Source organism: Diceros bicornis, chromosome 6 (genome assembly GCF_020826845.1).
Source record: "Diceros bicornis minor isolate mBicDic1 chromosome 6, mDicBic1.mat.cur, whole genome shotgun sequence".
NCBI lineage: Eukaryota > Metazoa > Chordata > Mammalia > Perissodactyla > Rhinocerotidae > Diceros > Diceros bicornis.
This window is the reverse complement of record NC_080745.1, coordinates 65,304,763-65,319,953: the sequence shown is the minus strand read 5'-3', so window position 1 is coordinate 65,319,953 and position 15,191 is coordinate 65,304,763. Positions and strand designations below refer to the sequence as shown.

The window sequence follows — 15,191 nt, the reverse complement described above, 5'->3', positions numbered from 1 at the left end:
TAGAGGAAGATTGGCACAGATGTTAGCTCAGGGCTAATCTTCAAGCAAAAAAAGAGGAAGATTGGCAAGGGATATTAGCTCAGGGTGAATCTTCCTCAGCAAAAAAAAAAAAACAAAACCAAAACCAATTTCCAACAAGAAAGAATATTATCAGAAGGCTGGAAATTGAGTAATTTTCTGAAAGATGGAAAGTAGATGGTATTACAGAAAGAGAGGAAACCTCTGTCTAAAATATGCTTAGGAGAGGACTGCTGTGCAGTTGGGCACAGTTCTGAGGGAGCTCCCAACTCAGAGGCATGGCAGTGGGAGGGAGTCTTGGAGCAAATCCAGTGTGATTAATTAGGGAACAGCTGGGCCTCTGGGCCCCTGGGTGACTTGCGCTAAACAGGGGCAGCAGCAACAACATTTGCATGAGGTGAAGCGCTTAGACGTGTCCTCAGAACAGTGATCATTTAACATGAGTACCTGAACTTTTGGGGAATGCCAGATACCTTGATTTCAGTGTGCCTGAAAAGGAATTCTGCGGGGACCTTGGCTTGGCACTACATTCCCAAAGCCATAGCAAGCTCCGGGATCCTCCATTGCCTTCCATACCTGCAAGTTTTGAGATACACTTGTAAACTATTCTTGCATTAGATATACAAGTGGCAGAACAAAAGTCTCGCAAATTCTGGGTAGCAGGAATTTCTCAATAATGATACTTTTTAGAATTAATAGTGTCCCACAGAAATGTTATGTCTTCTATGCTTAAAAACACTGCAGTGTTTTTAAATGGATATATGGATTAATGAATTAGTACTAAGTGATGAAATTGTTATTCTTTTTTATTCAACTGACCTTTTTCAAGGCTAATTTACTAATTCGGCCAGTGTTCTTACTATGTTATTTTTTTTCTAATTGTTAAAAGTGTAATACTGTGAAAGACCTACAGCAGGTGGGGAAAGTTTTAGTCAGGAAGAATTTTCTTTATTTGTTGGTTTTTTTTTCCCCCAACATTTTATTATGAAAATTATCAGATAAGGGCTTAATCTCCAAAATATACAAAGAACTGATGCATCTCAACAACAAAAAAACTAACAACCCAATTAAAAAATGGGCAAAAGACCTGAACAGACATTTCTCCAAAGAAGATATACAGATGGCCAACAGGCACATGAAAAGATATTCAAAATCATTAACTATCAGGGAAATGCGAATCAAAACTACAATGAGATATCACCTCACGCCCGTCAGAATGGCTATAATTAACAAGACAGGAAACAACGTGTTGGAGAGGATGTGGAGAGAAGGGAACTCTCATACACTGCTGGTGGGAGTGCAAACTGGTGCAGCCACTATGGAAAACAGTATGGAGATTCCTCGAAAAATCACGGATAGAACTACCATATGATCCAGCTATTCCACTGCTGGGTATTTATCCAAAGAACTTGAAAACACCAATGCATAAAGATACGTGCACCCCTGTGTTCATTGCAGCATTATTCACAATAGCCAAGACTTGGAAGCAACCTAAGTGCCCATCAAGGGACGAATGGATAAAGAAGATGTGGTATATATACACAATGGAATACTACTCAGCCATAAGAAACGATGAAATCCAGCCATTTGTGACAACATGGATGGACATTGAGGGTATTATGCAAAGTGAAATAAGTCAGAGGGAGAAGGTCAAATACCGTATGATTTCCTTCATTAAGTAGTAGATAACAACAATAAAGAAACACATAGGGACAGAGATTGGATTGGTGCTTACTAGAGGGGAAGGGGGGGGAGGAGGGCGAAAGGGATAATTCGGCACATGTGTGGTGGTGGGTTGTAATTAGTATTTGGGTGGTGAACATGATGTAATCTATGCAGAAATAGAGGTATAATGATGTACACCTGAAATTTATACAATGTTATAAACCAATGTTACTGCAATAAACAAAAAATTAAAAGAAAATTCTCAGAGGTGAGAGAATAGTACATATGCCCACCAATATTTGCTTTACCACATGTCTATCCATCTACCCATCCATCTAGCTTAATTTTTTAATGCTTTTCAAAATAAGTTATAGACATCAGTATACTTTATCCCTAAACACTTCAACACTGCATATTCTTTTTTTTTTCAATTGTTTAATTGAGGTCATATTGGTTTATAACATTGTGTAGTTTCAGGTGTATGTTATTATGTATCAGTTTCTGTATAGACTGTATCATGCTCACCATGATTACTCTAATTTTTTTTTGGTGAGGCAGATGAGCCCTGAGCTAACATCTGTTGCCAATGCTCCTCTTTTTGCTGAGGAAGACTGGCCCTAGGCTAACATCCGTGCCCATATTCCTCTACTTTATATGTGGGATGCCTACCAAAACATGGCTTGATAAGCGGTGCATAGGTCCCTGCCTGGGATCCAAACCCGCGAACCCCAGGCTGCAGAAGCGGAGCACACAAACTTAACCACTGTGCCACCAGGACAGCCCCCGATAGTCTAATTTTTATCCATCACCATACACATGTGCCCCTTTACCCCTTTTGCCCGCCCCTAACCCTTTTTGACTCTGGTAATCGCTAATCTGTTCTCTTATCCATGTGTTTGTTTATCTTTCACATATGAGTGAAATCATACAGTGTTTGTCTTTCTCTCTCTGGCTTATTTCGCTTAACATCATACCCTCAAGGTCCATCCATGTTGTTACAAATGGGACAATTTTGTCTTTTTTATGGCTGAGTAGTATTCCATTTGTGTGTGTGTGTGTGTGTGTGTGTGTGTGTGTGTGTGTACACCACATCTTCTTTATCCATTCTTCAGTTGATGGGCACTTGGGTTGCTTCCATGTCTTGGCTATTGTGAATAATGCTGCAGTGAACATAGGGGTGCATAAATCTCTTTGAATTGTTGATTTCAAGTTCTTTGGATAAATACCCAGTAGTGGGATAGCTGGATAGTATGGTATTTCTATTTTTAATTTTTTGAGAAATTTCCATACTATTTTCCATAATGGCTGCACCAGTTTGCGTTCCCACCAGCAGTGTATGAAGGTTCCCTTTTCTCCACATTGTCTCCAATATTCATTATTTTTTTGTCTTGGTAATTATAGCCATTCTGACAGGTGTAGACTTTTCTTTATTTGAATCCACAAAATACAGCGTTGGCTATGTTAATGTTGACTTGATGGATTTTCAATAGGTGTATTGTTTATATCTATTGCTAATATGATGAAATTACTTATTTCTTGCAATCACGGACAAAGCCTCTTAAGGTCATCTTTTTCTATCATTGTAAAAAGAATACACAACAATAAAAGCAGTCCCTTGAAAGAGGAGGAGGTTAATCAGTTTGAGCACTAGGCTTTAGTGGACTCCAATCCAGTCCTCTACAATCTCTAATCTTGAAATTTAAGGCCTAAGATTTAAAGAACCATCAATACAGAATTTATCTTTGATTGATTTTATATTTAGTTGTTTAGATGCCTCCCAATGAGAATTTTAACCTACTGAGAAGACAGGAACTGTGTGTTAGTGTGTCATTTCCCACACACCTGCGATAATGTTCTACAGGTTGTAGAGATCATTAAATACTTGATAAACTGAATTTAGTTTAACCAAATGAAATTGAGTTGAAGTTGCCTACTCTCTATCTCCCAGAGCTTTCAAAGATCTCCTACCTGTGTTGTAACTTTGAACTTGGACTACGGGGAGCTGGGGACCGTCAGAGCAGAGATGCCAGTCCCCGCCTTCTGCAGGAGGGCTAGTCCAATTCCGACTCACCCTCAGGAGTCCCTTGGAATCTTAGCTTATTATAGAAAGGGTTTACTTTTAGACTCCTCACCTTGTAGTAGCTCTGGGCCTTGAGTTTTTGACCCCTTCTCCCCAGAGGGCCATTGACACAAAAGTACAGTTTTCTGGAACTGGCAAATGCCCTGGGGCAGTGCAGTTTCTGTGGTTCTTTCCCTCTCTGGATTCCAGTTTTCCCTTTGCTTTTGGCCTCTACATTGCTATCTTGTCAGTGTGTTGATAGTTTTAAGATTTTTTTTTTTTTAATATTTCCCCTAACTTTTTAGCTTTTTTTCTGTGAGAGGGTTGGTGCAAATAACCTAAACTTTAATGATTGGAAATAGCCCAGTGTTAGTTGTTTTACATAAGCCAGTATTGGCTCTGACTGAGAATTAGGAGTTGTAAATTTGTAGAGTAGAGTCAGAGTAGACTACCAGGAGGCAGTTACGATTGTCGTGTGTTGGTGAATGAAATGTCATTTTGTGGGCTTCAGGATGGTATTCAGGTCAACCATTCATTCATCCAGCAAATGTTCATTGTTTTTACCATGTGCCAGGCACTGTGCAAAGGGCTCAGGGTGTATAGTAATAAACATAGATGTGCTTCTACTCTCAAGGAGCTTCTGGTCAAATGAGTTGCTAATTAATGTTCGTTCCATATCTATAACACAGTAGCTTCAAATCTGATAATTGGCTGGCTCTGAAGCAGTGTTAACATTCAAGGTTAGTCCACAGACTTTCAGATTTGCCAGTACATGTTACTTTTGGAAGCCTTGATGAGGACTACATACTGTAGCCCTGAGAGAATCTCATTTTAGCATATCATGCTCCTTTTCTATCTTGAGGAGAGGTTCACATGCCTGAATTTGAGCAATGGTCAGGGTTGTGCATTCATTTCTTTACTCAGCAAATATTTCTCGAGCAGATACTATGAACCAGGCACTGGCTACACATTGATTAATAAGAAGGACATAGTCATAGTATCATTCATATTTGTGTATCTTTGAAACTCTAGTGACTGTACTGATATTAACCTTCGTATTTAATCACACTGTGTGTCTTGCTGCCCTTGAATCACGGCCATAGTTACTTTCTCTGTGGGCTAGGTCTCCATTGTTCTCAGTCAGTGCAGTGGGGTGGTCAACCACAAGTGAGTCAGCCTCTTCCACACCAGGAACTTTGCCCCTAAACTTGTCTCTTCCCTTTAAGGTAATGCCAAGATGAAAATTGACCAGAGACTCTCAGGGTAGTTTTTAATTTGAATTTGAAATGACTATTGCAAATCAAATCAGAGTATGTTTTTTAGGAAAGTAACATTTTCAGCAAGATATTGGGTGAGATCTAAGGCCCAGTAAAGAGAGCCATTAGATTGATAAGTTGGAGAATTACTGATGCAGGACAATAACATCTTTATACTAAAGTGATGCATAATATCCTAGACAGATTTTTTAAATTTGAAAGTATAGTTTTCTACATAGAGAAGCAATTAGTTATTCTGAAGACTCCTTGGAATGCTTCGGGTATAAGAATTCTTTCTCAAAACTAGTAAAAATAGAGTTAAATAGCCAAAACATGGTGTGGTCTTTCAAGTTGATAAAAGTTTATGTAAAAGAAATAATAATCTTTCTTTCTAGTTTATCAGTACGTAAAAAAAAACCAAGTACCCTTGACTTGCGTACCATCTGGTTCAGGATGTTGTCTCAGTAAAAGTTAGCTCAGTTATTTCTAATGGATTTTATCTCCGTATATAGCCGCAACCATAGTCAGAGCCTATATCAACAGTCTGTGTTAATTCAGCACAGAAACTAGTTTTCCTTTTAGGATACATGGTTTAATGTATGTCAAGAAATGTAGCTTGGAATGGTTAACTTAGTTATGATTAACCTGTGAATCACTACTATTCTTAGCAGTTTGTAGTATGGCTTTGGGAAAGTTTCCTCACCCTTAGCTCCGGGCAAAGAGGTAGAGAAACTGGAATAGATCCAGGGACTTCAAGTATCGGTTTCAGATTTCACTGAGGCTTCAGTACATGTCTCCTGGTAGCATGGGACCCCTCCAGCGCAAGCATTCATGCCACCACACCCCTACTTGAGTGGCAGCCTCCTTCACTTCTACCTTACCAGATATAGCAAGACCCAAAAGACTAAAAACCCTGGGGCATTTATTCAACAAATAGAATTGAGCTCCTGCTGTATTCTGTGCAGTGCTCTGGAGTTAGAGCAGTGATCTCTGCCCTCATGGGGAGAGAGAAACAGTACATAAGTAAAAATATGAATATGTATTAAAAGGCAAAAGAATCTATGGAATGAGGAAAGTGACATTTGAGTGAATATCTGAATGACTGTAGAAAGCCAGCCAAGCCATTTTTGGGGGTGGGGGAAATCGTTCCAGGCAGATAGGACAGCAAGTACAACAGTGTGCCTGGTGTTTGAGGAATGGCAAGGAGGCCAGTTCAGCTAGAGCAAAGGCATGGGCTTTGTAGACGAGAAGCCACAGGAAGGTTTTGAGCAGGGGCGTGATATGATCTGATTAACAACTTTACAGAGTCACTCTGACTGCAGTGTTGAGAATAGACAGAAGAGACACAAAGGCAGAGGCAGAGAGACCAGTTGGGAGGCTACTGTAGTGATCCAGGCAAGAGATGATGGCAGCTTGGACCAGGATGGTAGAGGGGAGGTAATGAGAAGGGCTCAGTACTGGCTATATTTTGAGTTAGAGCCAGTAGGGCTTGCTGATGGATTGGATGTGGGGTGTAAGAGAATGAGAAAAGTTACAGATGATCTTGAGGTTGATCAGCCGGAATGATTAGAGTTGCCAGTAATTTCTCAATGAATGGTGAAGACTGCAGGAGATCTGATTGTTGGAGGAAGTGGGACAGGGCAGAGGTCGAGAGCTCTGTTTTGATTATGTCGAGTTGCCCATAAGATATCCATGTACAAGCATTGATTAGGCAATTTGATATACATAGGCCCTGAGTTCAAGGGAAAGGTTAGAGCTGGAGACATAAATTTGGGACAAATAAATTTTGACAGCACATAGACATTATTTAAAGCCATGACATTTAATGAGATTGCTTAAAAAAAAAAAAGTAGAGAAAAAGAGAAGAGGCCCAGGGACCGAGCTTCACCATGAGCTGTCTGGACGACGGGAACTGAAAGAGTAGGATAGTGACAGTAACTGTAATTCACGGAGCATTTATTACTTGTCAAACAGTGTGCTACAGACTTTTATACATTTTTTTCTAATCCCCAAAAACATCTGCATTTGACAGATGAGAACACCGGGATTTGCCCAAAGTCTCACAGTTCGTAAGTGGGAGGGCTGGGATTCAAATTGAGGTCTGTTTCATTGCGCTTTTTCACTGTGCCACACTGTAATGTCCGTGTGTCTCGACTTATGGAGGAGCTGCTTGATCTCTGAGACGGGGGGGTAGGAAGCAACACTTGAAAAAGTCAGATACTTCTACAGGTGCTCAAGGAAGAGGGATCCCAACTCACTTTTGCCAACTTACTTCCAAAATAATTTATGCCAGTCATAACATTTTTAGTACTCTCTTCTGTTGAAAACTATTTGCTAGATTGCATGTATCTGTGGATTTAAGAGCATGTATGTATGTATTGATATCTATTTTTTAAATATTTAATCCTTCCTCACAGATATACTTTTGACTGCTAGCTTATAATGAAGTTACTCAAGTTTCCAGAACGTTTACCCATTCATGCTAGTAACATCCCTAAGCTGCTTGCAGTTCCAATTTCTCTATTTGAACCCTCACCTACCTCATACTATAACCCTTTAGGTTCATCATATGGTTTAAGCTCTAAAACATCTTAAATACTTCTCACAGCCTTGTCCCACTTAGAACATTTGTAGCCTTGAGAGTATATCAGATTTCCCCCCAAACATCTTTTATTTTCCTGTATTCCAGTCTTTATTTCCTTTTACAGATTCTTTTCTCTTTGTGTCTGCCTTTCCTTCTCCCAGTCACTTGTCTCTCTCTTTTTTTTCTTTGTGAAGAAGATTGGCCCTGGGCTAACATCCGTGCCAGTCTTCCTCTACTTTATATGTGGGATGCCTGCCACAGCATGGCTTGGTAAGCGGTGCGTAGGTCCACCTCTGGGATCTGAATCTGCAAACCCCAGGCCGCCAAAGCGGAGCACGCAAACTTAACCACTATACCACCGGGCTTGCCCCATTCTAGTCTCTTTTTATTAGTGCTTAGTCTTTTCCTCTATTGGGGAACTTACTGTTAGATCTTTGGTGTCTTTCTTCTCTCTCATTTCCAGACCCCTTTTCCACACAACCAGAGGTTGTAGCAGCGTTGACATCCTGTGAGTAACTTTAGCCATAATGATAGGTCTTCTTTACAACTCCTTCTAATTAACCCTTAGGCTGAGAGGCCTGAATAAGAGTGGAAATCACATTCCTAGTCATATCAATATTTCTTGAATTCCTCCTATGTGCTAGGTAATTGGGTATATAGGAGAAGCCCTGGGGCACGCCAATGTTTAGGAGTGTGGACGACAAGAGAGATGAACTAGCAAAGGAGAAGGAGCAGCCAGTCAAGTTAAGGAAAGTCAAGTGAAGGATGAGTTTCAGGAAATAGAAAGTCACTGTCAAAAATCTGCTGGGAGGCCAAGTAAGATGAAGTCTCAGAAATGACCATCAGATTTGGTGACCCTATCAAGAGTAGTTTCAGTAAAGCAGTGATGAAGGGACGAAAGTCTTAGGGGAGTGGATAAAAGGTAGAGTGAGAGGTAAGGAAATAGAGGCATTGAGTATTTGGCTTACTCAAGTCTTTCACAGGATTTTGCTATAAAGGAAAGCAGAGAAGTGAGGTAGTAGCTGGAGGGGGCATTGGGTTGAGGGGCCAACAGAAGTTCTTTGTAAGATGGGAAACATTACCACATGTTCGTGGGTGTGTGAGACTGATCCACTAGAGCGGACACATTGAGGAAGCAGGAGAGGGAGAGCTTAATTGCTGGAACAAAGCCTTCGAGGGGTCAGGAGGGAGTGGGAGCCAGTGAACCCACAGAGAGATTGGCCTGTTATCAGAGCAGAGACACTTCCTCCCTCCATTTTACCGGGGAAGGGAGAGCCTATGGGTACAGATGCAGGTAGGATGGTAGATTTGATAGTGAAAAGGTGAAGAAACAGGCTTAGAGAGCTTAAGGAACTTCCCCAGGATTATATAACAGCTAGTGAGTGGCAAAGTCAGTATTCAAACCCAAGGCTCCAAAGCCTGTACTCTTAATCTCTAAGCGGTACTGCCCTCTTCCTAGCATCTAGCATGTACTCCGTAAATGTTACAAGCATCAACTCATTAAACATGCAAGTACTACTATGTACCCCATGGACAGAGCTGTGTTGGAGATTGGAAGATAAGTTAGCCATAGTCTTTGCCCTCAAGGAACTTTCAGTATGATAAAAGGAGATAAACAAGTATAATAAAGTAACAGGTAAGATGAGAGGGATATTTGCATGGTGCTCTGGAAAATAGCAAGAACTACGGGAATCAGAGAGTGTCACTAGGGCAGAATCTAAGAAAGTGAGGAGCAGTTGATCATCAGACTGGAGGAACGACATGGGCAGTTAAGAGACATTAACAAAAGTTTAGTGAATTCTTCTTGCTGGGGTTTTTTTTTTTTTACTATCTCCTCCCTTTTCTTCTTTTACCTTTCCTCTACCTTCTCCTTTTCTCTCTCTCCAAATCCTGCTGCCCCATCTTCACTTCTAGCATGATGTACAGCAGTATTTCCGTCCACTCTGGGAGTCGCACAGGTGGTCATTATAGTGGATCACCCACCCTCTAGTAACAAATAACAAACATCCGGATGGAGTGCTGCTTAAGGCTTTTGAAAAGAGCTGGTGGAATGTGACTGTTGTGTCATGACAGGGAGAGCTGCAGAGAGGGATGACTATCTACAAGATTGTAGTCCACCAGGGATGCTAGGATTGAGAAAAGTAGAAAAGTTATTCTCTCCTTTCCCTGAGGCCACATTTTTTGCATACGTATTTATCCCATGAAAATAGCAACCCCTTCACAGCTTTTGATTAGTTCTGGGTCATAGTAATATGGAGGTAAAGCTGAGGCAGTTCACTTCTTTATGCAAACTATATCTTGAATGCTCTAAAGGCAATAGGACTCAGAAAAGGAGAGTGGGGGGCTGGCCCAGTGGCGCAGCAGTTAAGTTCACACATTCCAGTCCGGCGGCCTGGGGTTCACTGGTTCGGATCCTGAGCGCGGACCTACTCACCACTCATCAAGCCATGCTGAGGCAGCGTCCCATGTAGAAGAGCTACAACTATGATACACAACTAGTACATAGGTACTGGGGCTTTGGGGAGAAAAAAGAAAAAAGAGGAAGATTGGCAACAGATGTTAGCACATGGCCAATCTTCCTCAAAAAAAAAAAAAAAAAGAAAAGGAGAGTGGGGGAGTGGGAGCCCCATATTATAACTAGCTATTCACTCTCCACTTATCCACAGATTGTTTCTTTTAGCTTTAGCTTTTTTTTTTTTTTTTGGTGAGGAAGATTGGCCCTAAGCTAACATCTGTGCCAATCTTCCTCCACTTTATATGTGGGATGCTGCCACAGCATGGTTTGATGAGCGTTGTGTAGGTCAGTGCCCAGGATCCAAACCCGTGAACCCCGGGCTGCCGAAGCAGAGCGCGTGAACTTAACCACTACACCACCAAGCTGGCCCCTTAGCGTTAGCTTTTAACCTCTTCTGGAAGTTTTTATAACTAGTATCCTTCTTACCTCTAATTTATCCTCTCTTTTATCTCTTCTCTTGGTTGATTGACTAGGTGTGTTTCTAATCATGCCAGCTTTATCGAAGATACTAAGTTGCTAAAGGGAATTTTGTTTTCCATGACAGTGAGGGAAAGATAAATGCTTACTTATATATAATCTTTACTTAGAAATAAGTAAGATCATAGAATTTTAGATTTAAAGTGGCAGAGAAAGCATTAATTTCCCATTTCACACATATGAAAACTGACAGCTGGAGAAGTTTAGCGTATCTACAAACCAGTAATTAGCAGAAATTGAACTAGAAGCTAGATGTCCTAATTCCTGGTCTCATGTGCTTTCTATTATTCTGTCACTCTGTATAACTCATGGTGAAAGCTGTCCTCCCAAATGATGTTGGCTTGGTGAACCAAATCACAGTCTTTCTTGGGTTCAGGCAATAGGTTTTAGATCATCGAGTCTGTCGGTCGTGGACAGTCTCTCTGTTACTGTGCAGGTCTCGGTGGTCATTGAGGTTGGGTGGTGGGGAACAGCACTGTGGCAGGTGGAAGTAGGCCAGGACTGGAGACAGGGAGTGGCAGTGTTGGCAGGGGGGCAGGGGTGTGTGCAAACTTGCCTCAGGGGTGGTCCACCTCTGAATTACACTGAGATAGAGTTTACTTGGTTTGAGGGAAATTGTTTTACTATGTTCTGAGATACTCCTCTTAGTCTATTGCCATGAAGTCAAACAGACCTGGGTTCAAATTGTCTCCCTACCTTGTGCTAGTTTATATGATCTTGGGCAGGTAATTCAGACTCTCAGAGGTTCTTTCTTTATCTGTGGTAAAATAAGGATAATACAAGACTCTCCTTGCAGAATAGTGACGATCAAAAAAAATTTACATCAATTTCCTAGCCTCAGCCGTGATCATGGCACATGATAGACACTGACAGCGTGGAAGCTGCCAGGGGAGTTGCTCCTACTGCTGTTGGTTTGGAAAGTGTAAGGGAGCAGAACAAATGAACAAAAAACTTTGCATGAAAATCATAGGATTTGACAATCTAGAGATTCAACTATTCCGTATTATTCCGTACTATTCCGTAACTATTAGTAGAGAATCCAAAAGGTGCATAATAGCACATTGGGTATTTGAGGAAAGGAAAAAGAAGTTGTGAGGAAATTCCTCGGATTTTTAAAACTGAAGGAATTGGGGACATCATTGAGGCCGACTGCCTCATTTTATAGATGGGTCAGTTGAGTCCCAGAGAGGATAAGTGGTTTACCCAAGAGGAAACATCTAATTATTGACCAAGCATATAACCCTGGTCTCCTTGGGGTTCTTAATATTATTTCACAAATAGGGCTTAGATACAAGTTCAGGGAATCATTCCTGGACATCGGATAGCTGACCAGACAGCTGAAAGAGTAATCTTACTAAAGCCTGTCTCTTAGCATGTTACTCACCTGCTCAGAGACCTGCAGCGACTCTTCATAATGCATTGAATAAAATAAATAGCATTCAGGTCCCTTGGGATCTGCCCCAACCGACCTCTCCAGCCTTATCTCTTAGTACTTTTCCCACATATTATGTTCTTCAAACTGTTCCCCATTTCCTAGTTCTCCATATGTAGAAAGTCTGTGGAATTCCTGCTTATGCTTGAAGGCACTGTTCAAATGCCACCACTTCCAAAAAACCTTCAGTTGCCCCACCAGGGACTTTGCTTTGTCGCCGTTGCTGTTTGTGTTTGTTAAGCACTTACCATGTTAGATCTTCCTTTATAGTGTATTGCTCCTGCATTGTAAGAGGCAGGGACTAACTTGTTCATCTTTTTCTCTTCCACAATGCTTCACATTTAATAGCTCTCTCTCTAATGTTTGAATTCAAAATGGTATTTTTATACCTACCTTTCTGATATCTAGCCTCATTCTCCAGTTCCTAAATATACTCTATGAGATAGATGTTCCCATCTATCTATTTAGGAAAGGAATGGTTTTGATGCTTCTCTGGCACGACACGTATCAAGGGCAGTGTGAAAGCAGACATAACTGTGTTCTTCTGGGGAAGAGTTTTTACACTATAAGATTACCCGTACACCAGATCAGAGTAAAAGGAAGTGCTTTTTCTTCCTTCAGTGGCACGTCCAACGTGTCTGCAGGAAGGAGCTTGAAAGGCTTGTGATTTGAGTGTGTACTGACTGGTAACCTGAATCCTGTACAAGTAGAGCTCTCAAAGGAGGAAGAGTTCTGCCTCAAAGTAAAGGGAAGGGAGTCCCGAAGAGTTTCAGGTGTCCAAGGATTAGAAAGCTGGCCTTGGGAGATGGGGAATGGAGGTCCAGTTTGAGCTGCATGTGAGAGCATTTATTTCTACCCCTGGTTGATTACTAAAGGATTAAAGGGGCAGATGAGACTGATATATGATCTTACCTCAGGCTTGTAAAGGGGGCTGTTTCTCTTTCACACTGCTTTTTCTGCAAAACCTTTCGAGCAGCAGAATGCTTCTACCTTCAGCACATAAAGCAGCCAAGCCAGTTTGACCAGCTTGAGGGAAACACCAAACAAACTGCCAACTCCAATCACATGAACACTAGTTACTAATTATCTTCCGGCCTCTGTGGGGAAAGATATAGCAGCTCACTGATTGGATCCTGAGGTCGAAATAACTCCACATCTCTCCGGCTCCAACCGGAGTAGCAAGAAGAGTGTCTGAGTGCTTGGGAGACGTTTTAAGGACAGATAGAGCCTTAGGCTAAACCGCACCTGTCCACATTTCAGCCCGACCCAGGCCCATGGAAGAGTGCAGCAAAACTTGTGTCTTCCAGCACACTGAGTATGTGTGAAACCCAAGACATTAGAAAGAAAAGAGAAGCGGAGAAGAAAGGGCACTGGGGCTCCAGCTGGGAGTATGAAGACTGCAGGAGTCTACAGAAGGGGGACCCTACGGTGCTGGATGGACTTCACAGAGAAGGTGACTTGGATTCCAGATACCAGACCAGGGGGCGGAATCGGCCCTACAGAAAAAGGCACTGCGGATACTGGGATTTTGAGCAGAGTGAACCAAGCTACACGGACTATGAGGAAGTGAGGGAAAATGGAAAGGACTGTTTGTACCACGGAAGTGTGACTCAAGGAAGAGATGGTTATAGGAATTCAGAAAATGTAGATTATGGGAATCTGAGCCCTGGGACTAAGGATGATTTGCTTACAGGAAGCCCAGATGTAACCTGGAAAACTGGCAGATGCCGGGAGATGAATGACTACATAGATCATAAGAATCTGAATTATAATACTGAGGACTCCGAAGAAACTGAACAGTGTACTGGCTACCAGGGTTTAGATGATTCTTTGGGGAATTTTGGTGAACCTCAAAACTGTCACATAGGCCACAGGAATTTTAATTATAATCTTGAGGATTGTAAAGAAACTAATTTTTATTATAGAGACCTCAATGATTTATATCATGTTCCTGAAAATTATACTAATGGTCAGTCTATGGATTTTCCAGATTTGAATGGTGTCAATGAAGTTAAGGAATTTATCAAATACTATGAAGGGGACAGGAATGTTTATCAAAATGATAAAATCTATCCCAAAGCAAAGACTCATGCCATGGATCAGAGTAATTTTGAGACAGAATATACAGGCTCTGATACTCTCTTTGCAAACTGGGAGTATAAATTTCAGAATCACAGAGGCACAGGTTCTCTCCGTCAAATGAAGAGTGTGGACTATAATGGGCTTGACAAACCCGGGAGGATGGCACTTGGGAGCAGCGAGAGTAACCCGGATGGTCTGCAGCATCAGTGGACTAGGGGAGACCCAGGAGAACGTTGTGGCGTTCCTCAGGGCCCTTCATTAGAGAAGAGTACCTGGCATTTAGAGGAGGAGAGAAAATTAAATCGCCCAGAGACTTGGAAAAGGAATAGTTGCCTCCGCCGCACAGCACCCAGCACCCTGAGACGCTCAGAATTTGTGCAAAACAGGAAGAGAACCCAAGGTATGAACTCAGCCAGCCTTCTTAGAAGGATAAACTGTGAATAGAGATTAAAGGGGTGGTTTTACCAGGAACCAGGAACACTTGTGTACTGAAGGAACCTGGCCTCCAAAGTTCTTATTAAGTGTATCTTGAGTGAAAGCAACCTTAGAGACTTAATTCCTTGGGGAGGCACTTTACAGAGCAAGAGCATGTATGGGGCATAAATGCGTAATATGGCTTTCAGAATCAGACAGTGTTCTCATGGGAACTTTCCTTTACCTTTCTTGGTTTGGTCAGGGGCCTCTAATCCCAAATATCTTTCCATTCTTACTTTAATATTTTTATTTGTCTTATGGGAATGGCAAGTTCATTATCAGGGCACCAAGCAAAAATTTATTTTCCTAGTGTGTTCTTTCTCTCAATCCGTACACTTTTTTAGACATTAGTGGAAAGGAAGACTTGACTTGTTTTATAGATTGTTCATTCCTTCACATTCAGGAATCTTAAGTGAATGATAAGCACCAAAACTCTTGTGGAATTCAGAAGATTATTTATATTCTTCATGGTGCTTTGTACATGTTAGGTATTCAAATTACTTCATCTCACTGAGCCTTAATAAGTTGTCTGTAAAATGGGGATAGTAAGAGTCTTTTATCATGTAGAGGTTATTTCTCTCTTGCCAGTTTGTCTTCTCCAGTTGTTTGAAATGAACTAGGTTTATTTA

At 41.4% G+C, this 15,191-nt stretch overlaps 1 protein-coding gene across 5 annotated transcripts in view; it reads left to right on the top strand.

Moving 5' to 3' along the window:
* The window catches only part of DNMBP (dynamin binding protein), a 107,686-nt gene that overhangs the window by 54,790 nt on the left and 37,705 nt on the right, over positions 1-15,191 (top strand). Inside the window, exon 1 of one of the 5 annotated variants that reach the window (XM_058543751.1) lies at positions 12,631-14,488. The exons of the other annotated variants lie outside the window; for them this stretch is intronic. Within the exon in view, the coding sequence (XP_058399734.1) occupies positions 13,324-14,488 (1,165 nt within the window). The 5' untranslated portion in view covers positions 12,631-13,323. Of the gene's footprint in view, positions 1-12,630; positions 14,489-15,191 lie in introns of those variants that run through there. 5 annotated transcript variants of the gene reach the window in all.